Genomic DNA, 24,424 nt, shown 5'->3' with positions numbered 1-24,424 from the left:
AAGAGGTTTCCGGTGGGCGAGCGGACGCAGGTGCCAGCTCATAGAGTTTCATCTGCAGCAGTGAAGAAGACTCTGAGCAGAGTAAACCCACGAAAAGCAACAGGCCCAGATAACATATCTGGTGGTGCACTCAGATTATGTGCAAGTCAAGTCAAGTCAGTCAAGTCAGCTTTTATTGTCAATACTACAATATGTACAGGACATACAGAGTATTGAAACTGCGTTACTCTCAGACCCCATGGTGTAGCATTAACATATATAATATAAGAAGGCCCTGAAATTAACAATAAAGTGACATAAGGCATAAGTTGCTGATGTCTTTGCAAACATATTGAACCTCTCTTTAGCATATGATCTAATTCACACATTGAGACAACAACCATTGTGCAGCTCCCAAAATAAAGTGGTCTTGTCTTGACAACTGCAGGCTGGTTGCAGAAACCCAAACTGCTATGAAAAGCTTTGAAAGACTCATCAAATCAAATACTGAACAGTGTACTGGACACTCTGGACCCCCTCCAGTTTGTGGATCCGTAGAAGGCACTATTTGCAAAGCCATCCACAGAGCTTGACTACAGCTTGGCGATAAACACTACAACACACAAGCGTGGACTGGACACAAGCTGGGACACACGCTTGGACTGACACCCTCCTTGTGCAACTGGGTGCTGAGTTTCCTGACGGGCAGACCCCAGTCTGTCAGGATTGGAAACTACACCTCCTGCACATGGATTACGAGCACAGGGTCCCCCAGAGATGTTTGCTGAGGCCTGTGTTGCACACCTGTTCACGCATGACTGTGTTGCTTCCCACAGTAACACCACCATCATCAAATTGCTGATGATACCACCATCATGAGACTGACCACTATGGGTGATAGGATAGAGATGGCAACCTGGTGGCATGGTGCCAGGTCAACAATCTTTCCTTAAATGTTGACACAAAGGAGATGATTGTGGACCATTGGAGGAGGGCAGAGCAGCACTACCCACTGCTCATTCAACAGACTGAGATAGATACAGTGAGCACCTTCAAATTCTCTTCTGGTCTCAAAACACAACAATTTATACTTCACTGACAAAAGCATCTAACCAGAGATGGGGTCCCAGAACCCCCACTCCCTTACCCATGTACCATGGGATTGCTGTTAGAACACTACAGAACACAGCAATGCGCAATTCAGTACTAGCTACCATGTGATACACTGCATAATTGCTCACCTGTATAATCTGGCTATTTCAATGCATCACTTTTTATATAACTGAACTGTATATTTTGTCACAGCAACAAATGCACACAGACTGTATAGTATATACTTTACTAGGTATATCACCTTGTATTTGCATTGATTGCCCATTTGGTCAGCTCCATCTATCATATAGGAGCATTTTGTAGTTCTACAATTACAGACTGTAGTCTGTCTGTTTCTCTGCATACTTTGTTAGCCCCCTTTTACTCTGTTCTTCAGTGGTCAGGACCCCCCATGGACCCTCACAGAGCAGGTACTATTTGGGTGGTGGGTCATTCTCAGCACTGCAGTAACACAGATGTGGTGGTGGTGTGTTAGTGTGTGTTGTGCTTGTATGAGTGGATCAGACACAGCAGTGCTGCTGGAGTTTTTAAACGCTGTGTCCACTCACTGTCCACTCTATTAGACACTCCCACCTTGTTGGTCCACCTTGTGGATGTAAAGTCAGAGACGATAGCTCATCTGCTGCTGCACAGTTTGTGTTTGTCATCCTCTAGTCCTTCATCAGTGGTCACAGGACGCTGCCCACAGGACGCTGTTGGCTGGATATTTTTGGTTCTCAGTCCAGCAGCAACACTGAGGTGTTTAAAAACTCCAGCAGCACTGCTGTGTCTGATCCACTCGCACCAGTGCAACACACCACCAACACGTCAGTGTCATTGCAGTGCTGAGAATGACCCACCACCCAAATAATACCTGCTCTGTGGGGGTCCTACGGGGGTCCTCACCATTGAAGCACAGGGTAACAAAGTATGCAGAGAAACAGATGGACTATAGTCTGTAACTGTAGAACTACAAAGTGCACCTATATGGTAAGTGTAGCTGATTACATTTTTAATGAATGTAGAAACCAGGTATGTGTATAATATAATATAAACATATATAAACAACATAAACAATAGACAATTCTGCCGCTAACTATGATGGAAACCAGGAAAAGAAAGATAGAAGAACAGAAAATGAAGCAAAGTCACAGTAATGTGGCTTCCCAAATCTGTAGAGCACCAAAGGAATTGAAAGACATGATGACTGAACTTGCTTTGCATCTGCTAAACAGTTCATACTTTTGCAGAGCACATCTTAAGTTAACAAAGTGCAACAACCAATCAACTTAGCACTGGCTAGCACTACCATTCATGTGTTTTGGGGCCTAAGCTTTGGAGGAACAGTGAACACTGGGGCTATATTTGTTTGGTTGTTTCAAAACAGTTTGCTTCATCAAAATGGATGACCTCCCCTATAACAAGCAACTCAAATACATAAAAAAGTACATGTTATATAAATATAACAACTCTTACTCTGATATCTCTTACAAATATATTGATTTTAGGAATAGAAGCTATGTAGAATTTCATCAAAAGCAAAACACAGACAGAGAAAACTGCATGAAAGTTACAAAAGAGAATGACACTCCCACCCACCCAGACACATTGGCTTAATGTAAAAGAGCAATGTTAGTTGTAAAATAAGTCAAATATTTTGTGCAATTTTAAGAACATATTTTAATATTTTAGGAAAGGTGCTCCGCATTGAGGTGTACACGTGTTATTGGAGTTCCTTTTAAGATTTTGCACACTACAGCTGCGATAACAACTACAATTGTGGGTAACACTTTACATTAAGTGTTGACTAACTAACATGAAGGAATGCATTAGTTAACATGAACAACACATGAAGTAATGCATTAACAATGGTTACCTAATGTACATGTAACAACTGCATTAGTTCATGTTGTTTTCATGTGAAGTGTTGACTCATCAACATTAAGTAATGCATTTATTAACATGAACAACAACTAAGGTTCTACATTGATAATGGTTAACTAATGTTAACTGAACATGTTACAACTTCATTAGTTTATGTTCCAGTGTTTTGCGTATGTACTGCAGTTATACATAATGCTTGAAAAAATCAATGTTAAGTAATAGTTTAACTGGCTGAAATGACACTTTACCAGTGGTAGCCACTAACTTGATTTATTTACTTAATTCCATTTACTGATGTAGTATTTTGTACTGTATTTTGTACTTTTTAAATGGTAACACCTTTACTCCCTCCCTACTGCTTTTCCTTCAGTTCCATTTCAGTCATTTAGGTTTCGTTGCTTGTTGGGGTTTCATTGTGTCATCTTGTTGAGGTGGTTCAGCTCCTGTTTTGCTTCTTTGTTGCTCACACCTCTCACTTTGGAGCTTTCATATTTTATTTTAGATGCAAAAGGAAATAAAAAGCTTATAATATAGTCTTCAGTTCCTCTGCTGAGAGATTCTGGATGTACTGAGCTTGACTGGACCTTTCCAAGTTACCCATTACTCATGTATGTATTTTATTTTATGTATAAAAGCTTACATTAATATGCTACATTCTGATGTATGTTAGATATGCTTATGTGTGTATTGCAAGAAGGAATTTTACATACTGAAATGATTTACTTACCTACCCAATTTCTCTTCCTTATTCCAAATTTCATCATGCCTGTGTGAGTGTGAATGGGACATTTTTAGGAACTCATCATACATTTAGAAATTGTAAATATAAACATGATCGTATAAACAGACATTGTCATCAAAGGTAACTACTCAGAGAGCAAAACATGCTTTATGTTAAAACCAATAATGTCTTAAAATGCTTTACTAACATCTATTAAACACTACTAAAGGTGTATAAGGTGTTGTTTAGTAAATTTAATATACCTGATGTAAAGTGAAAACAAATAATGCCTTAGTAATGCATTACAAACATTTATGAAACATTACTAAAGGTATAAAAGGTCTTGTTCAGTGAATTTAATATACCTGATGTAAAATGAAAGAGTAGTACTGTTTTAGTAAAGTACTACATACTTTAATGCTATAATCTGAAAGCACTACACAATGTTAAACAATACACAAATAGCTTTACTAACATCTATTAAACACTACTAAAGGTGTATAAGGTGTTGTTTAGTAAATTTAATATGCCTGATGTAAAGTGAAAACAAATAATGCCTTAGTAATGCATTACAAACATCTATTAAACATTACTAAAGGTTTAAAAGGTCTTGTTCAGTGAACTTAATATGCCTGATGTAAAATGAAAGAGTAGTACTGTATTAGTAAAGTACTACATACTTTAATCTGAAAGCACTACACAATGTTAAACAATAAACAATGTATACCTACACATTCAGCTACCCAGCAGAAATAGAAAAAAAAAAAACATAGATACATTTTTCTGTAAATGTGAAACATTCAGCGCCTCACACCAAGAAGGGCCTGAGTTCGATTCCCCGGCCAGGCGACAAGGGTCCTTTCTGTGTGGAGTTTGCCTGTTCTCCCCGTGTCCGTGTGGGTTTCCTCTGGGTTCTCCGGTTTCCTCCCACAGTCCAAAGACATGCAGTCAGGCCGATTGGACATGCTAAATTGCCCCTAGGTGTGAGTGTGTGAGTGTCTGTCTGCCCTGTGATGGACTGGCGACCTGTCCAGGGTGTATCCTGCCTTCTGCCCGATGTCAGCTGGAATAGGCTGTAATAGGCATTACTTGCATTATTTGTTTTCAAACAAACATCAGGTATATTAAATTTACTAAACAACACCTTATACACCTTTAGTAGTGTTTAATAGATGTTAGTAAAGCATTTTAAGACATTATTGGTTTTAACATAAAGCATGTTTTGCTCTCTGAGTAGTTACCTTTGATGAAAATGTCTGTTTATGCGATCATGTTTACATTTACAATTTCTAAATGTATGATGAGTTCCTAAAAATGTCCCATTCACACTCACACATGCATGATCAAATTTGGAATGAGGGAGAGAAATTGGGTAGGTAAGTAAATCATTTCAGTATGTAAAATTCCTTCTTGCAATACATGCACAAGCATATCTAACATACATCAGAATGTAGCATATTAATGTAAGCTTTTATATATAAAATAAAATATTACCTTGCGCTCATTTATGTACATGAGTAATGAGTAACTTGGAAAGGTCCAGTCAAGCTCAGTACATCCAGAATCTCTCAGCAGAGGAACTGAAGACTATATTATAAGCTTTTTATTTCCTTTTGCATCTAAAATAAAATATGAAAGCTCCAAAGTGAGAGGTGTGAGCAACAAAGAAGCAAAACAGGAGCTGAACCACCTCAACAAGATGACACAATGAAACCCCAACAAGCAATGAAACCTAAATGACTGAAATGGAACTGAAGGAAAAGCAGTAGGGAGGGAGTAAAGGTGTTACCATTTAAAAAGTACAAAATACAGTACAAAATACTACATCAGTAAATGGAATTAAGTAAATAAATCAAGTTAGTGGCTACCACTGGTAAAGTGTCATTTCAGCCAGTTAAACTATTACTTAACATTGATTTTTTCAAGCATTATGTATAACTGCAGTACATACGCAAAACACTGGAACATAAACTAATGAAGTTGTAACATGTTCAGTTAACATTAGTTAACCATTATCAATGTAGAACCTTAGTTGTTGTTCATGTTAATAAATGCATTACTTAATATTGATGAGTCAACACTTCACATGAAAACAACATGAACTAATGCAGTTGTTACATGTTTACTTAACATTAGGTAACCATTGTTAATGCATTACTTCATGTGTTGTTCATGTTAACTAATGCATTCCTTCATGTTAGTTAGTCAACACTTAATGTAAAGTGTTGCCCAATTGTGACTAAAATAACAACATTTGTTGAATTAGTCACCTAGAAAAGATAAAGGGAGGTTTCCATTAAATGGATTAAGCCTAGTCTTGGACTAAAAAGCAATGTCAAGGGTAGATCATCTATGGAAATTCTGCCAAAACATGTCCTATCTAGTGGAGAACCTAGTAACATCATATATACATTTTGTGAAGAACATACATGCACAATGCATAAAAAAGTCAAATAGGTGGATCTCAGCTTCAGCATGTGCTGAAATATCTTAACACATTACTAGTCCTCCCTTGCCCAGCAGCCATTGTCCATTGTACTTCCTGACTCCTGCTAAGAGCAGCCATGGTGGTCTAGGGCCCTATAAAGCCCTGTGTCATGTTCACCAGATTAGGTGGTTTGGACTCTACCAGGGATTCCTAGGAGAGTGGGATGCTCATTTCTCAGCATTACCTGAGAACCCTGCACTGATTGCACCCACTTATCAGTCAGTTCAAGAGGCAGGGAAGGCACTGTGTTCATGTGGACAATGCTGATCTACTACCAGTCATTCAAGACATTCATCAATTTCTCCAGTGATGCTCAGTTTCACTGTCACTGATACCAGTGTAGCATCTGGTGGCAAAAGGAGCATTAAGAATTTCAGAAGTCAATGGGCTAATGCACTACCCCCTCTTTTTATGAGGTAAATAATGATCAAAAACAGTTCTGTGACCACTAGTCCTGTGGTTTGTGTTTCTGTTTCCTGTTTCTCTGCTATGACACACATTGCTTCACAGCTCCTCCCACCACCATTCAAATTTAGTACAAAAGAACAGACCACATGTGAGGGGCAACTGGTATCTGTCTTACTATTACTGTTCTCATATTGCTACTATGCCCTTTGTTGGCATTTGCTCTAAATCAGTAGACTCTCAAGCAACAGATCCCACAGTCTCAGTTTGTTTTCAACCTTGATTAATTTGATTAATAGAAAGTTCACTTTCATTCCATAGTGAGAACTGAAGTTTAGACTATCCAACTGAAACTATGACACTGTCTGTAAGTACAGCCACTGACCTGATATCAGATAGTGGACAAGATATATCACAGATATACATAGATGGCATATATGTCTTTCACTGCCTTCAGTATTGTCTGGTTTTGTTGTTTCCTGTTTTTTCGGTTATAAGCAGAGAAGGTCAACCTCATATCTCCTCCCACTACCCTCTGTGGTCATCAAATGGTGAAACCCCACAAAAAACGTGTATAACACGAGTGCCTCTGTTGAGTTTACTTCGTGTCACATTTTGACTTATGTCTGCAGCAAAGTCAGACAGCAATATAGTGGTGAACCCTTCCATTACTGAGAATCCACCCCACACTTGTTTTTAAGAAAGATCGAAGTGACCCCGCTTGATCTTTTACAGATACCAGACAGAATTTAGCATGCTGATCCTAATGTGACATTTACTTTGCTATGGGATTTTAAACATACAAATGTTCCAGGAATTATCAGCTCAGGTGTTTTGCAAGCTGCAGAGATTTTGACTTGTTTCAAGCCATCTGGAATAGTAAGAGACTGTGCAGCACCTCTCCTCTTTTGAGCACTGAATGGAAATCCCCTAGTCTTGTGGAGAGTTCACAAATAGACCCTGCTCATCTAACTTGGTGCATGATGCTATTTCAAGAGTTCTGTTGAAGAGCTGACAGCAGCAGTATCTACACCAAATTAGATGTGCGTTCAACCTTATTCAGTACTGGGATGGAGATAAGAGGAACTTTCTCAGTCACTTTGTCATCACAAGTACCTCATCATGCCATTGCCCACCATAAACTCACCATATCATTGATAATAAAGTGTCTAGATGAATGTCTACTCTTTTGCTGTGGAAGTAGATACCTCTAAGGCAAACTGAGGGTCATGCAATAACAATAGCTAGGAGGGCCAGCCAAATTTGGTCCACCCACATTCTTCTCTGAGAAATGAATACCTGTGGGGAGGAGTTTGGACACCTATGACTGGGAAAACTGTAAAACTGGTCCTAGAAAGTGGGCCATTTTTGATTGGTGACCACCAAGCAAAAATGCATATGGGACTTGATTTGCGAAGGGGAAGGTGAATTTAAGGGGGAACTGAATCTGATGCAACACTCTTGTTGTATTGGTTTACTCTCCTACAGACATAATAAAAAAATAGATATCCAAATGGTTTGACCCTGATCAGACAATTAGTAACATTAACTGTAAAATAAGAATCCAAATGATATCAGTATGCAATTCCTTAACTCTCATATTGATATAATTTTCAACTAGTCTATATTTACAGCAGCATAATAGAATTACTGAAATTCAGTTCTGGCTTTTGGTTTTGGTGTACCACCCCAGGATTTTCAGTGGCCTCATTAGGCCTATGAAAAAATTCTGGGGGTGCCCCTGATCCAGTAGTGCTAAGCATCTTCTCTAAGGCCTGCTGTCAAGACAGGTATAAATATATTCGTTTAGACTAAATTTAATTAGTTGGTTTTTAGCATTTTTGCTCTGAGACAAAACCATCAGAATTCTGATTTTCAGTTGTGTCACTTTTGTAATGACTACTGACATGAAATTAGAGAAGCATGTGCAGCAGCTGAATTAGGGAAGAGTAGACAAGTTATCAATCTGATTTTTTTTTTTTTATGTGTTAAGTTTGCTGACTTTTTCCAGTTCCTGATTAAATGCATAATTGTAACCACTGTCTGATGGTGATCAAAGCTCACTGTTTTTATATAAACAATAACAATTAACGGTGGCTTAATTAGCTGGCGTTATGACAGATTTTTCAGAGACTGCATAAGAATGAACAGTATGGTATTTTTTTGCATATATTTATTTGAAGCAGATCAAACTGTAACAGCAGAATGTACAAACCAGTAGCCAAATGTTTTAATCCTCAGGCTTATTACATCTTAAAGCTTATTATTCAGTAATTACACAAATGTTTTCATAGCATCAAAAGTTCAGACAAGAACTGAAACCTCACAGAAAAGCCTCAGGTTTTTAGCTTAATATGCACCTATGTAAACACTCTAAATCATGATGGTTTTGGAAAAAAACGAGATAATCTGGTCATCAACATCTCAATATTGAAAACATCAAATGTGTACCATGAGTTAAATTGCGTCTTAGAAGTACAATATAAAATAATCATATAATAATACTGAAAATGTTTTGACATATTCATCCCTGAAATCACCATTTTATACTGGCATGAAGTAAAAACAGTTTTCAAAAGAGTGAGTTTGTTTTGATCATATCACAATCTTAAGCCGATGACCAAACAAGTGGCAGCCAGATACCCGGCAAGCTCTTAGCAAGTAAGCATGTGATACAATTCAAGGTAACATTGCTAAAGTTACATGGATGAAGCAAAAACAAAGCTCTGTATAATACACTTGGTGATGTCTGTACCACTAATATGTTAAACAATCAATGGGACAACATTCACACATTCACAGGCTTCATATGATATCTTTTAGATTTTCACCTCACTGAGATCGTCGGTAGGATCAGAAGGGATTGTGGGTACCTGTGCAGTAGCATGAACTGTGTTGGGAAGATCAGAGGGAGCAACTCTCGAGCTAGTAGGACTACCTGAAGTATTTCAAGTAGCATGTACTGTATCCAAACAATCAGAGGGCATTGTGGGTAGTTGGGCAGTAGCATACACTTCGTTGGAAGGATCATAGGGCATTGTGGGTAGTTGGGCAGTAGCATACACTTCGTTGGAAGGATCAGAGGGGATTGTGGGTAACTGTGCAGTTACATATACAGTCATAGGAGGATCATAGGGCATTGTGGGTAGTTGGGCAGTAGCATACACTTCATTGGGAGGATCGTAGGGCATTGTGGCTAGTTGGGCAGTAGCATACACTTCGTTGGGAGGATCAGAGGGGATTGTGGGTAGTTGGGCAGTAGCATACACTTCATTGGGAGGATCATAGGGCATTGTGGGTAGTTGGGCAGTAGCATACACTTCGTTGGGAGGATCAGAGGGGATTGTGGGTAGTTGGGCAGTAGCATACACTTTGTTGGGAGGATCAGAGGGGATGGTGGGTAGTTGGGCAGTAGCATCCATTTCGTTGGGAGAATCATAGGGCTTTGTAGGTAGTTGGGCAGTAGCATACACTTCATTGAGAGGATCATAGGGCATTGTGGGTAGTTGGACATTAGCATAAACTTCATTGGGAGGATCAGAGGGGAGTGTGGGTAACTGTGGAGCTACATATACAGTCCTAGGGGGATGAGACGGCATTGTGGGTAGTTGTGCAGTGGTGAATACAGAGTTTAGAGGATCAGAGGGAATTGTATGTGGTAGGATAGTAACATAAAGTGGAGTAGCTTCAGAGTCTGATTGTGGTCTGATGTCTTGAATCTCTTCATAGACATAAACAGCAGGAGACATCTGTTAAGGAAATACAGACACTGGTCTGATTTGGAATGGTAAGGAAGAGTTATTAACACTGTTTTCTACTCAAGTATTCAATGATGTAAAACAAATTATCTGAAAACTTGTAATTGTCAATGTAGCACTGGAATTAGATCAGGGGTGCCCAAAGATTTTGTCTTTGGAGGTCCAATCTGCAATATTTGTGGTGAGTTGGGGGCAAAAAAGACAAAACAAAACAAATAAAGAAGACAGGTAAAGGGCCCAATCAAATGTCTTCACTGGCTAAGTTAGACCTATAACCCACACTGTGGACAGTCCTGAATAAAAGTAACATTAAACAACAGAATTCAAAACTGGCAAGAGGAGGTGAAATAGAGGTTAATTCATTATTTACCCCAGAGACACTACTGCACACACACATTCAGGTACTCACTTCTGCATTGCTTCCTTTCTCTCTGCTGTTTGATGAAGAGCCGGAGCCTATGCAAAGACAAAGTGAAGTCAAAGTTTATATATATAGCGCTTTTTACAACGCAGTTGCATAAAAAAAATCTGGGTCTGAGCCCACGTGAGCATCGCCAGTGGTGACAGTGGAAAAGCTCCCTAAGAGCAACAGGAAGAAACCTTGAGAGGAACTAAGACTCAAAAGGGGAACCCATTCTTCTCTGGTCGACACCGAATAGCAAACAGTGTTTGTATAAAATATTAGAATCAAAAATGGGGAAAAACAGGTGAAGCAATGATTATAATTAGATAGACTGAGTCTGTGCAGCAGCAGCAGCAGCAGCAGCAGCATCAGGAGGGTCAGTTCATGAGGGTGAGGTTTGCACAGTGTTGTATAGCGAGAAGCTCCATGGTGGTCAAACAGACCCAGAGGGCTGGCAAGCAGTGGGCACCCGATCAAGGCAGAAGAAGCAACAGCATCAAACTGCACAGGATGGACTTCTGTTCAACTCAGCAAAGAAAAAGTAACACACAGAGAGTCAGTTCTGTAAAGAGTGATTGATCACAGATTACAGTATTAACGGAACAGCAGAAACTCTGGCAGGTCTAGTTGTTACGGCCCTTTACTAAAAGGGAGAAACCAGAAAGGTAACAGAGACATGAGGCTCCCTGAGTGCCTCTCCACTCCACTGTCAACAAACCTGAGTGAGTGAGAGCAGCGGGATGACAGCACCAACTTTCCCAGTTAACCATAATACTCCATGACCATGAACCCCCAGATCTGCACCTTTTATCTAACAGGGAAAACTAATTACCAAAGGCTTGACTAAACAAGTGGGTTTTTAGCCTAGACTTACAGACTGAGGCTGTGCCTGAGTCCCGAACATTGACAGGAAGATTATTCCAAACCTGGGGGGCTTTGTATGAGAAGGCTCTCCCCCGATGTAACTAGGTACTAATAGTGAACAGCACCTTGTGATTTCCATCAACATTACAAATCCGGCCACAAAAAAGAACACATTTCATTATTTAACATTTACAGACCACCAGGACCCTACTCAGAATTTCTAAAAGAATTTAGTGATTTCGCTGCAAACCTAGCTGTGTGCAATGATAAAGTAATGATTGTAGGAGATTTTAATATCCATTTTGAGAAGGCAGATGACCCACTAAAAAAGGCATTTACTTCAATCCTAGACTCTGTTGGTATTACCCAAAATGTAACAGGGCCTACACACTACTGTAGTCACACTTTAGACTTAACATAGACAGGCTTAATATTCTACCGCAAACCTCAGTAATCTCCGACCATTACCTAATTTCTTATGAGCTACGTCTTAGCCATAATATATGTACGTCCCCTCCGTATTCTACAAAGCGTGCAATAAAACCATTTACCGCCTTACAATTCGTAGATAACCTCCCAGAACTAGAAGATTATCTCCTCTGCAAATTGCACAACCTGCACACTTGATGCAATTCCCTCAAAATTACTCAAAGAAGTGCTACCAGTTATCATTAATCCTCTTTTAACTATAGTAAACTCGTCCCTTAGCCTGGGCCAGGTACCCAAACTAGCAGTTATTAAACCTCTGATCAAGAAACCAAACCTTAATGCTAGCGTATTGTCTAATTACAGGCCTATTTCTAACCTACCATTTATATCTAAGATCTTAGAAAAAGCTGTAGCCCAACAACTTAGTTCATATCTACATAAGAACCACATATATGAAAAATTCCAATCTGGATTCAGGCCACATCACAGCACTGAGACAGCTCTAGTTAAGATAACAAATGATCTTCTCCTTGCCTCTGATCAAGGCTACATATCCCTGTTGGTGCTACTTGATCTCAGCGCAGCTTTCAACACGATAGACCACAATATTCTCCTAGAAAGGTTAGAAAACATGGTTGGAATCACAGGGACCGCCCTATCGTGGTTCAACTCTTACTTAACAGAACGTTATCAGTTCGTAAAGGTAAATGATTCATCTTCCAATTATTCACAAGTAAGATTTGGAATTCCGCAAGGCTCTATTTTAGGACCATTATTATTTACATTATACATGTTACCGTTAGGCACAGTTATAAGTAACCATGGCATTAACTTTCACTGTTACGCAGATGATACGCAATTGTACATATCAGCCAAGCCTGATGACAAATACAGGCTAAAGAAAATAGAGGACTGTGTAAAAGATGTGAAAGGTTGGATGTTGCGTAACTTCCTTCTTCTAAACAGTAACAAAACAGAGGTTCTCCTTCTGGGTCCAAAAGTGGCAAGTAATAAATTATCAGATTTAATTTTAAATCTCGCTGACTTTCCAGTTATACCTGGTTGAGCAGCAAAAAATCTTGGTGTCATAATTGATCCAGATATATCATTCGATCAACACATAGGCAGTATCACTAGGACAGCTTTTTTACATCTTCACAATATCGCCAGAATAAGAAATGCCTTATCGCTGCACGATGCAGAAACATTAGTACATGCCTTTATTACCTCAAGGCTAGACTATTGTAACGCACTACTATCAGAATGCACCAGCAGGAATTTAAGTAAACTTCAACTAGTTCAAAATGCTGCAGCCAGGGTTCTCACTAAAACTAGAAAATTTGATCATATCAGTCCAGTTCTATCATCACTTCATTGGCTGCCTGTTAAATTCCGTATTGATTACAAAATTCTTTTATTGACGTATAAAGCCCTACATGGGCTCCTGAGTACCTACAAGACCTTATTTCCCATTACGAGCTACCACGATTACTCAGATCACAGAGTGCTGGCTTTTTAATAGTTCCCAGAATTCAGAAGGTTTCATCTGGGGGAAGAGCCTTTTCTTATAAAGCCCCCAAACTCTGGAATGATCTTCCAGAAAATGTTCGGGACTCAGACTCAGTCGCAATCTTCAAATCTAGGCTGAAAACTCACTTGTTTAGTTTAGCTTTTGGTAGTTAATGTTCCCCCTTAGATAAAGGCAGCAGATCCAGGGGTCCATGGACGCAGGGAATTATAGTAAACTGAGACGCTGGTGCTGTCGTCCCACCGCTCGCATGCGATCACTCAGGTTTGTGGACGGTGGAGCGGAGGGATGCCAAATTGTTTCAGGGTGCTCCCGTATCTGTGTGCCCTTTTGGTTCTCTCCTTTTAGTTAAGCTGTTATAGTCAGATCTGCCGGAGTCGTTAGCCACACTCTGGAAATGTTTTACATATTATTATACAAACACCCATACAGAACTAACTAACTAACTCCCTACCTTTTTCCAAGTAAACGACTGCCCACCTGTCCGATGATGGATGATTGTCTGTCGAGCTCTCCTGCTACCCACTTCAGACCAGTTGCCCACGCCCCAGTCACCGCCACTTGCCCAGCTACCGCCACCTGCCTTGCACTAGCTGCCCACCCTACACTGAAGTGGACTCCTAACTATTACTACTACTATTACTATTAATATTAGTAGTATAATAATTTTGAAGGTAGCTTGACCAGAGGAGAATGGGTCCCCCCTTGTGAGCCTAGGTTCCTCCCAAGGTTTCTTCCCCAGCTCTGAGGGAGTTTTTCCTTGCCACTGTCACCACTGGCTTGCTCACCTGGAGGATTTACATTTCATGTTAAAACTTTGTCCTAAATGGATTTCTGTGAAGCTGCTTTGTGACAACATCAGTTGTAAAAAGCGCTATACAAATAAATTTGACTTGACTTGACTTGATCTAAGTAGGCGTGATGGTTCATAGTAGGAGAGAAGTTCACTCAGGTACTGAGGGGCGAGTCCGTTTAGAGCTTTATAGGTCAGTAAGAGAATTTTATAATCGATGAGAAATTTAACTGGTAACCAGTGTAGGGTTGATAGAACTGGGCTGATATGGTCAAACTTTCTGGTTCTTGTGAGACTCTAGCTGCAGTGTTCTGGACTAACTGAAGCTTATTAAGGCTTTTGCTGGAACACCCAGACAGCAGGGCATTACAGTAATCCAGCCTTGAGGTAATAAATGCATGAACTAGCTTTTCTGCAACCTGTCGAGACAGTGCATTTCTTAATTTAGCAATATTGCGGAGATGCAGGAAGGCTATTCTAGTAATAATGGTTACATGCATATCGAAGGACAGATCAGGATCTATCGGGACACCAAGATTTTTTTACATATTTACCTGATGCAACTGAGAAACTATTAAGTTTAAGTATTAAATTAGACAGTTCATTTTCCAAATCTGCTACAAAGTCATGTGTCATGAGATGAAAACAAATGTGAAAATATCAACAGTAATAAAATGCCCATAAATGCATTATAAGAAGTAGGTTATATAGATAATTTTCCAAATCTGCTATTTTACTGGTAACACATCACTCGATACATACAAGCAAATTGTCCCTTCTTTGCACTGGTTCACTTTACAGACCTATAAACTGATTTCTAATAAACATTCAATTTTGAAAAGAAGGAAAAAAGATGGATGAATTGGGGTCACTTGCCCCTTTGCTATATATCCAGTCATGGCTAAAACCAGGCCCAAGCACTACAAGATTTCTCTCAATTTAGTCAGTGAGGCTTCTCTTACAGCTACAGTCTTTAACCTAAATTGTTTTTCTGTTAGCACTATTAACCCTCTGTTGTTGATTTGATCCAAATTGATGCAGTTCACCCAAAATGTGTATATGGAAATGAACAGAACCTTTTGCCTGGATGCGTCTGAGAAACATCAGTGCTAATCCTCCAATCAACAGCAGCAGGAGAGCCATACAGACACACACAATGATGGTGACAGAGGAACCTGGAGAGACACAACTGACTGATTAGACTGATTAGATGTACTGAACCTGAACCGAACTGAATCTGTATCCTATTTCTAACTGTTCTCTGACCTGAGCTGTTTGCTTCTAGGTATGGGAGATAATAGAGAGAGTCAGTGCTTATCACAAAAAGAGATTTATCTAAATCTAGGTCTTAATCAAATGACAGACATTCATGGGTTAAGTATATGTAGCTCTTCCACACCAGACTCACCCAGCCATGCCTTTATGGAGCTGCTTTGTGCACTGGGGCTCAGTCATGCTGGAACAGAAAAGGTTCTTCCCCAAACTGTTCCCACAAAGTTTAAAAACACACAATCGTCCAAAATGTCTTGGTGCTGAAGCATTAAAATTTCCCTTCACTGGAACTAAGGGTTCTAGACCAACCCCTGAAAAACAGCCCCATAGCATCATCCCTCCTCCACCAAACTTTACAGCTGGCACAGTGCAGTCAGGCAGGTAACGTTCTCCTGGCATTCACCAAACCCAGACTCATCCATCAGACTGACAGATAGAGAAGTGTGATTGGTCACTCCACAGAATATGTTTCCACTGCTCCAGAGTCCAGTGGCGGCACTTTACACCACTCCATCCGATGCTTGGCATTGTGCTTGGTGATGTAAGGCTTGCATGCAGCTGCTCGGCCATGGAAACTCAGGCCATGAAGCTCCCGGCGCAGTTTTAGTGATGATGATGATGCCAGAGGAGGTTTGAACTGCAGTTATTGATCAGCAGAACGTTGGTGACATTTATGCTCTATGCTCCTTTTCTTTCAACTTTCAAGGCTTTTTTGGCGCAAGATTGGCAAAGACCTACCAAACTTTTTGGTGTGAGATGAATTTATTTCTTGCTATTTATTTTACTAGCCTTAAACTGTCTGCCTGAGAATATCCTGGATTCTTTTATCTCTCACCAATGAGTAAAAGCCAGTCTGAGATTCACTGTTATCCGGTCTCTTGCTTGGTCTCTCTCTCTTTTTCTCTTCCTTCCTCTGACAATGTCTTCTTCAGGCTTTTCGCAGCCTCTGCCATGATGTCCAGTCTGGGAATATCAAGCTTCTTTTCATAGGTTTAGGCTTCCCTACCTATTTAAAATATCTACTGTTTTCTACTTCTTAAATACTGTTTCACTATAGCAGCATTTCAGACTGTTTTGGGAAGTTTTGCTACCATGACTATTTTGAGCTTTGTGATATGATTGTAGGAGTGACCTACAATCGTACCACATAGCATTTTCATACCATTTAGAACCAAATTTAGAACTGAACAACCCCCCCCCGACCCCCTTTAGCTTATGCCAGTACTCGTGTGTGTGTGTGGTGCTACCATGTGCTGCATCTGTTTGAGTTTGTGCAAATGCTTCTGTGCTACAGTTGTGCATTAATGTCCCCAAAACGACAGATATTTTCCAGGGGGGTTTGTTTCATGCAAAGAGGTAAACGTCCACAGATATGAATGAAATATACAGATACTCACATTAAAGCAATTAATGGAAATGTCTTACCAGACTGAGCTGTGTTTCTGTGAGTTGTGCTTCCTAACTTTGCTGTGGTGGAGTCTGTAGTGTCCAATGGTGTTTGTATGTTGACAAATATGCAGTAAATAACAGTACATAATCCACCTTAATGTCCATTATAAGCTTAAACGGCAAAGAATGTCAGAATTTTAGTGTTTTCATACATTTGTGAAGACATTAGTGCATGGTAAAAAGGCAGCACACAATGGATTCTAATAAAGTCCTGCGGCAGCAACATGTGTGTAGTTAATTAAATACTATATATTGTTTTTCGTATGACTTTTATTTTGAAAGGCAGCCCTGTGACAATAGCAAACTGTGACTCTTAAACCTCGGCCCTCTGAACCCCCACCCCCTACTGTGTCCTCTCCTAAAGTACTGCAAAAGTTAGGAAACAAAAATTAACATGATTGTTCAGACCTAGAAAACCAATGAACCAATAGCACAAAGAGGGTTATCACCTAAACAAAACAGCTAAATTCTTAGGCAAAATGGAACTCCTCCTTACTAATAATCACATCATTGTACAAATTCTATGTGCTCTTCAGAAAATGCATGACAGTCACGACCTCCTACCACACAGAGACGTACAAGCCTTCACATCACGACAGCACACACAGCCAAGTAGCCAAGAGAGTCAGACACATCAGCATCAGAAAAATTACCACTAATTCCGCATAATGACCGTTTTCCCAAATAAACCTTCACATTACACAAACAGTGTCAGGGGCGGGCAGAATAAAATCAGCTGGCACGACGGAGTCATAACACAATGAAGTCCATCCTCCTGTCCATTTGGATTAAGTGGTTGGATGGTGGGGTCACACAACTGATCCTTTGCTTTTAAATGAATCAACAATTTCTTCTCAACCATTCTGATGATGATGGGCTGACTTGGGTAAACTTTCTAAATCATAAAATCCATCTTTGGCCCAAGACCTGCTCTCCGCACCACAAAGCAAGCAGTCCCAGCAGTAGAGCTTCTGCTCCGTGGTCGATCCTGTCATTCAGGGGTATCGTGGTGTAACTGCTGGAGTTGAATACCTCTCAAAAGCCTCTTTTGCACCAAACTAAGCTATAGTGTAAGTTGTCCTTTGCCGATTAACTCCAACTTTTCATTTAAAGTTAGCATGGATAATAAATTTACAGTGACTTCCTCCTCACTGGCATTAAAGTTACTTTTGGCCTCCACAATAATCCAACAAGCTAGCTAGCTTTTTAGCTAGCAAAGAGCTAAACGTCCACAGATATGAATAAAATATACAGATACTCTTACATTAAAGCAATTAATGGAAATGTCTTACCAAACTGATCTGTGTTTGTTGTGCTTCCTGGCTTCGCTTTGGTGGAGTCTGTAGTGTCCAGTGGTGTTTATATATTGACAAATATGCAAACAGAAAAGAAAAAAGCATAATCCACGTTAATGTCCACTATCAGCTTAAGTAGCAAAGAATGTCAGAATTTTAGTGTTTTCATATATTAGTGAAGACATTAGGGTATGGTATTAAAAAAGGCAGCACACAGTGGATTGTAATAAAGTCCTCTACAAATGCGGCCATTGCAGCTTGGTGAACACAACAACTGAGAACATTAGAAGACATGTTTGTGCTAAGTATTTTATTCAAAATTTTTTTAATATAATACACTAGAAGAACACCAAGCATGGCCTTCTAAGCTGCCATAGTTGTAACACTTGAGTAACACAACACAGTGTTCATCGCACCACCATTTCCATTTAAATAAATGATTTGCTATCTTTTATCAGGGCTGATTGCAGCCCTGGTCAATTGTGTGAAGACTGAGTCTAATTGATTAAACAGCGGAATCGGATGTGCTCCTTCCTTTTGGAATGGGAGTCTGCACCCACACTGGCCTTAAAACCCTCCACATAACACTGACAAAGCCATGCAGTGTGCTGTATGCTGTCAGGGTTTTTCATGACAGATTATGTCAAGTAATATCACAGTTATTACCATTACCAGTAATTGTCATGACAGGTGTCATAATGTTGAATGCCATGAATAGTTTTTTTCACATGCTAAGCTTTGCTCCGTGTACAACCCTGCGTCTAGAAAAGCTGAGATGCTCTGCAAAATGTGAAGAAAATCAGAATGCAATGATATGCAAATCAGTGAAACCCTATGTTTGATTGAAAATAGTATAAAAACAACATATCAAATGTTGAGACTACAAAATTTTATTGGGCTCAGGAACACTTCAGAAAACCATTGCGAACACAGTTCGGCACTGCATCCACAAATGCAAGTTAAAACTCTACCATGCAAAGAAGAAACCATACATATACAGGATACAGAAACACCACCGCCTTCTCTGGGTCTGAGATCATTTAATATGGACTGAGGCAAAGAGGAAAACTGTGGTCTCACAAAATTAAAAGTTGAAATTCTGTTTGGAAATCATGGATGCTGTGTCCTCCAGGCTAAAGAAGAGAGGAACCATCCAGCTCATTACCCATGCACAGTTCAAAAGCCAGCATCCGTGATGGTGTGGGGGTGCATTAGTGCACATGGCATGGGTGACTTGCACATCTGTTTTGGAGCAACATGTCCTGCCATTCAGATGACTTTTTTTTCAGCAAGAGAATGTCAAAACACTTTTGCACATGTTACAACAGCATGGCTCTGTAGTAAAAGAGTCTGAGTACTAAACTGCTTTGCCTGCAGTCCAGACCTGTCACCCACTGATATCATTTGCTATTTAAAATACTATATTTAGCAACAATGGGAAAACATTTCATTTTCAAAACTACAGCAGTTCATCTCCTCAGTTCCCAGAGTGTTGTTCAAAGAAGAGGTGATGTAGCACAGTGGTAAACATGCCCCCGTCCCAACTTTTTTGAAACAAATTTCCCAGTTTCAATCTGACATGTTGTGTTTCTACTATTTTCATTTAAACATAGGGTTTAAATGATTTGCACATCACAGCATTATGTTTTTATTTATATTTTGAGTCCGAACCTTTTTGGAAATGGGGTTGTACTCTAGTAGTATATATTTTGTGAAAGATATTATGACACTTGAGACAACTGACAACTGCCTTACAACATAATGAATTACAGAATGTGACATCTTAAAATCCCTGTTGGTGCAGTGGCCTACAGATATGTTATGTCACACATCATTATAATAACTTTACGATGCTGTCAGAGATGTTGTAAGAACATCTACACATATCATGATGGAATTCATTCATTCTAACTGCCTCACTGTGACAGACTGATGAGAGCAGTCTTTGGTAATGTTATAAGGAGACTGCCCAGAGTTTTCCCTGTTTTTTCGGTCTATCCAAAGATTTCTCCTTAGCTGGCTCAGCTCTTCAGCCTAATGATGCCAGACAGCCAGGATGCTATAAAAGCTTACACCATTCAGGGAACCGTGACTCTTAAACATCTGCCGTCTGACCCCCATCCTCTCCTAAAGTACAGCAAAAGTTAAGAAACTAAAATTAATATGATAGTTCAGCCCTATAAATGCAATGAACCAATAGCCCAAAGAGGGCAAAATGGAAATCCTCCTTACAAATTATCACATCATTGTACAAGTTCTGTGTGCTCTTCAGAAAATGCATGACAGTCATGATCTCCTACCACACAGAACCAACAGCATTTCATACAAGCCTTCACATCACGACAGCACACACAGCCAAGCAGCCATGAGAGTCAGACACATCAGCGTAAAAAAGACCACTAATTCTGCTTAATGACCATTTTCTCAAATAAACCTCCACATTACACAAACAGTGTCAGCGGCGACCAGAATAAAATCAGCTGGCACGACAGAGTCAAAACATAAGGAAGTCCATCCTCCTGTTCTTTTGGCTGGAGTGGTTGGATGGAGCGGTCACACAAATGATCCTTTGCTTTTACATTAATCAACAATTGCTTCTCATGCATTCTGATGATTATGGGCTGACTTGGATAATCTTCCTAAATCACACAATCCATCTCTGGCCTGAGACCCTCACCACGCCCAACAGCAAGCAGTGCCAGCAGTAGAGCTTCTGCTCCGTGGTCGATCCTGTCATTCAGGGGTATCGTGGTGTAACTGCTGGAGCTGAAATGCCTCTCAAAAGCCACTTTTGCACCAAACTAAGTTATAGTGTAAGTTGTCCTTTCATTTAAAGTTGGCATGGATAATAAATTCACAGCGACGTCCTCCTCACTGGCATTAAAGTAACTTTCGGCCTCCACCATGATCCAACAAGCTAGCTAGCTTTGTCTCTAGAGCCTGCATGTCTCCACATTAGGCAGATCTTGGCATAAAGTTAGCGATAACAAAGCCCACCCCTTTAGAGGGAAGATATGATTGGTCAATTTTACTGTCATTTGAAATTGGTCTTTGAAGTACTATTGCTTGGTCCTCTGCAAATTTATAGCTGGACCACCAATCACCAGCATTCTTTCCAGCAATAGCAGATACAGCAAAATTCTGATAGAGGGAGAAAACGGGGCTTCGTTAATTTAATCCTTCTGATGGTTCCCCTCTGCCCTGTGATAATCAGAGATGTCCAGAAAGGCTACATCTATACATCTCACAGAATAGTTTAACTCAAAACTCTGAAATATCGTTTTGATCGTTTCAAGCCTGGTAGACCACCTGGGAATTCTGTATACACAGTTCCATTCAGTTCATTCATTGTCTTTGCAGTATTTCATTTGATCATGTTCAGGAATGATTAATATTTTCAAAAGTTTTGTTAGGTATTCTGTTTCATTTTCATTTATTCTTATGGCCAAACTCACTGTATTTTGCTGCTTAACGTGCAGCATGCAGAAAAATCGGCTCTGACCTTTCAACATAAGCGTCAAAATGAAAAGCGAAACGTTTCACATTGCTCACGCTATGCAGAGCGTGTTTTAAAATAATAAAAAAATGTAAATTAATAATGACACTGTGGCATTCGTGAAGACACAGACGCAGGAGATAATGCACTTTAAAGGTGAATGCTCTTTTATTACAAAACAGCAAGGGAGAACCGCTGCCCAGTGCTAACCAAGCTGCTGTGATAGCAGACAGGTCACTTCTAGCCATACAATTCTCCTTTATGTTAGACACTAGACCCACACAAACTACCCACAACCCAAAACTGAACAAACAAATTATATTTACACACACTCAGCTAGAAACAGCACCTAAAATTATGAATATTAAGGTCTCCCCAACAGCCAGTGAAGCACCTCCCGAGAGCCTCTATGTATGACACTTCCTGCCCAGCTTGGCCCAGATCTATTATTCTAAAGGTGGGGCTACTCAGCCCCGTGGGAATAAATCTGTTACAACGGTACAAACTGAGTCAGTCGGGGGCTCGGACACAAAGAATGCAGACGTAGTCAGAGATTCTCTTGGCTTCGGGTAACGCTTGAGCTAGCTTTTAGCTAAATGTCCCATTTATGTATGGTAAAGCTGTGGTCAGTACAGCTGTTAATAAAGCACAATGCATTGTGCATAAGCTCAGTGTCCTTCTTTCCTAGAGGTAAATGCTGCAGTATATTCAGCCGTGATCCCTGATGATCCTGTTTAATCTTCCCCCCAAATAACACATCTGTCATCAGAAGAGGATGTGAGTCTTTAACAGAAGTTGGCACCCAGGGCTGTAATGATGTAAACAGTAGTAATAAAATAATGTATCTCACCAGTGACCTGTAGCTGAATCTCTGTGTAGAGGGAGTAATAAATGACTGACTCTCCTCCAACACTCACTGCACAGAAATAAACTCCTCCATCATCTTCACTCACATCACTGATTCTCACACTGACAACTTTAGAGTTTCTGTCATCAGAGAGGGAGAATCTGTCTCTCTGAGTCTCTGTGGTGTCGATCATTATAGGAATATAATGACCATCAAGTTTGTAGAAGTACTTGCTGTGTCTTTCAAACTGCTCTGGATATGAACAGCTGATGGTGACAGTCTCTCCCAGATAACCAGACACAGTCTTTGACCCCAAACAACATGGATCTGTTAATCATACAAAGTTAATAAATATATTAATATATCTACTAATGTTGTGTATGTCAATAGAAATTTATTGAATCAAATTACTGAATTAAAATTAATGTTTTCCCCTTAAATATATTTCAGGGCTTCTCTGTTATTTGAGCATCTGCTCAGTTTGGAATAATGACAGATTTTTTAATGCTAAAATGGATTAATTTTATAGAAACAAACAGATTCTAAAGGTTCTCACCTCTGATCACTTGGAGGTTAAACTGATGACTCCACCTCCCACCCTCTCCACAGCTATATGTCCCAGCATCCTCTGAGCTCAGCTGTCTGATGGTCAGTATGAGGGCTGTGTGACAGTTATCATGTAGATCAAATCTGTCTTTATGAATCCATGTGTTACACTGTTGAGACTCAGTAACTGTAATATAGTCACACTCAGTTTGTGTTTTCATTTTGCAAAAAAACCTCCTTTCCCTTCCATAATTATTGTGTCTGCAGGTGATTGAAACTCTTCCTCCCAGGAAGCCGATCACATCAATACCAGCCGCTCCACCTGTCAATGACATTCAACATTTCACTGACCTCTCTAATCTCATTAAGAACAACTACACACAGCTCCTCATCCATCATGTAAAATCTGAATCTAACTCTGATCAATATGACCTGTAAATATCTCTGTTTTGTAGTTTGACTTTCTGTTGTTTCTACTTTATTTTGAAGCTGTGAATCTGACCTGAGATCAGGTGGAGGGTGAAGATGAGGAGAATCTTCATTCTGGTCTAAACTTCAGTCTCAGTGATGTTCATATAAACTCCAGTCCACCGTTCTCCAAGGTCAGTCCTGTATTGTTCAGAGGGAAACGGCTCCTTTCAGTCCTACACAAAACACTATTGTGTCTCTGGCTGGTGTTGGTCATTTCCTGTTTCTTTAAAATGAGTCATATATATTCAGCTTCACAGCTCCTCCCACCAACATCACTGACTAAACACCAAGTGTAAGAGATAAGGAGGGGCTGAATGTTGATGTATAGTATATAGTGATGTATAGTCTTACTTTGTCTGTGAGGAGAACGTACCTAATGTCCCTTTCACTGCTCTCTGGTCTAAATAAACACAGTCCAGCCTCACTGATCTCACCAGTGTAACCAGACTGTGAGATCTTCCCACAACAAAAATCTGTCACACATGAATAATGAAAACATTTGACTATGGTGTGGTCAGTCTACTATATATACGCAATGAATTCAGTATAGCGATTAGACACTGTATATAAAAACTACAATAATCAATAGTCAATAATACAGTAGTTATTATATTTTGCTTTTCTTACTCTTCTGTCCCCTTCTGTAAGTGGTGATACTGTATGTCCACTTCACACCTTTACACTTCATGTCTCTAAAGAACAGG

General features: G+C 39.9%; 1 protein-coding gene across 1 annotated transcript; it reads right to left on the bottom strand.

The window, feature by feature from the left end:
* Positions 1–11,353: 11,353 nt before the first annotated feature.
* Positions 11,354–23,915, bottom strand: LOC118797918 (polymeric immunoglobulin receptor-like). Its single transcript, XM_036557219.1, has 4 exons — positions 23,752–23,915; positions 23,260–23,571; positions 22,707–23,030; positions 11,354–11,373 (listed from the first exon to the last, which is right to left on the bottom strand). The coding sequence occupies exons 1-4, from the start codon at positions 23,789–23,791 to the stop codon at positions 11,354–11,356; spliced, it is 696 nt and encodes a 231-aa protein (XP_036413112.1). The 5' UTR covers positions 23,792–23,915.
* Between the last annotated feature and the right edge of the window lie 509 nt (positions 23,916–24,424).

The sequence above is a fragment of the Colossoma macropomum genome, unplaced genomic scaffold, assembly GCF_904425465.1.
Source record: "Colossoma macropomum unplaced genomic scaffold, Colossoma_macropomum, whole genome shotgun sequence".
Classification (NCBI taxonomy): Eukaryota; Metazoa; Chordata; class Actinopteri; order Characiformes; family Serrasalmidae; genus Colossoma; species Colossoma macropomum.
This window is presented reverse-complemented; position numbering and strand designations above follow the sequence as displayed.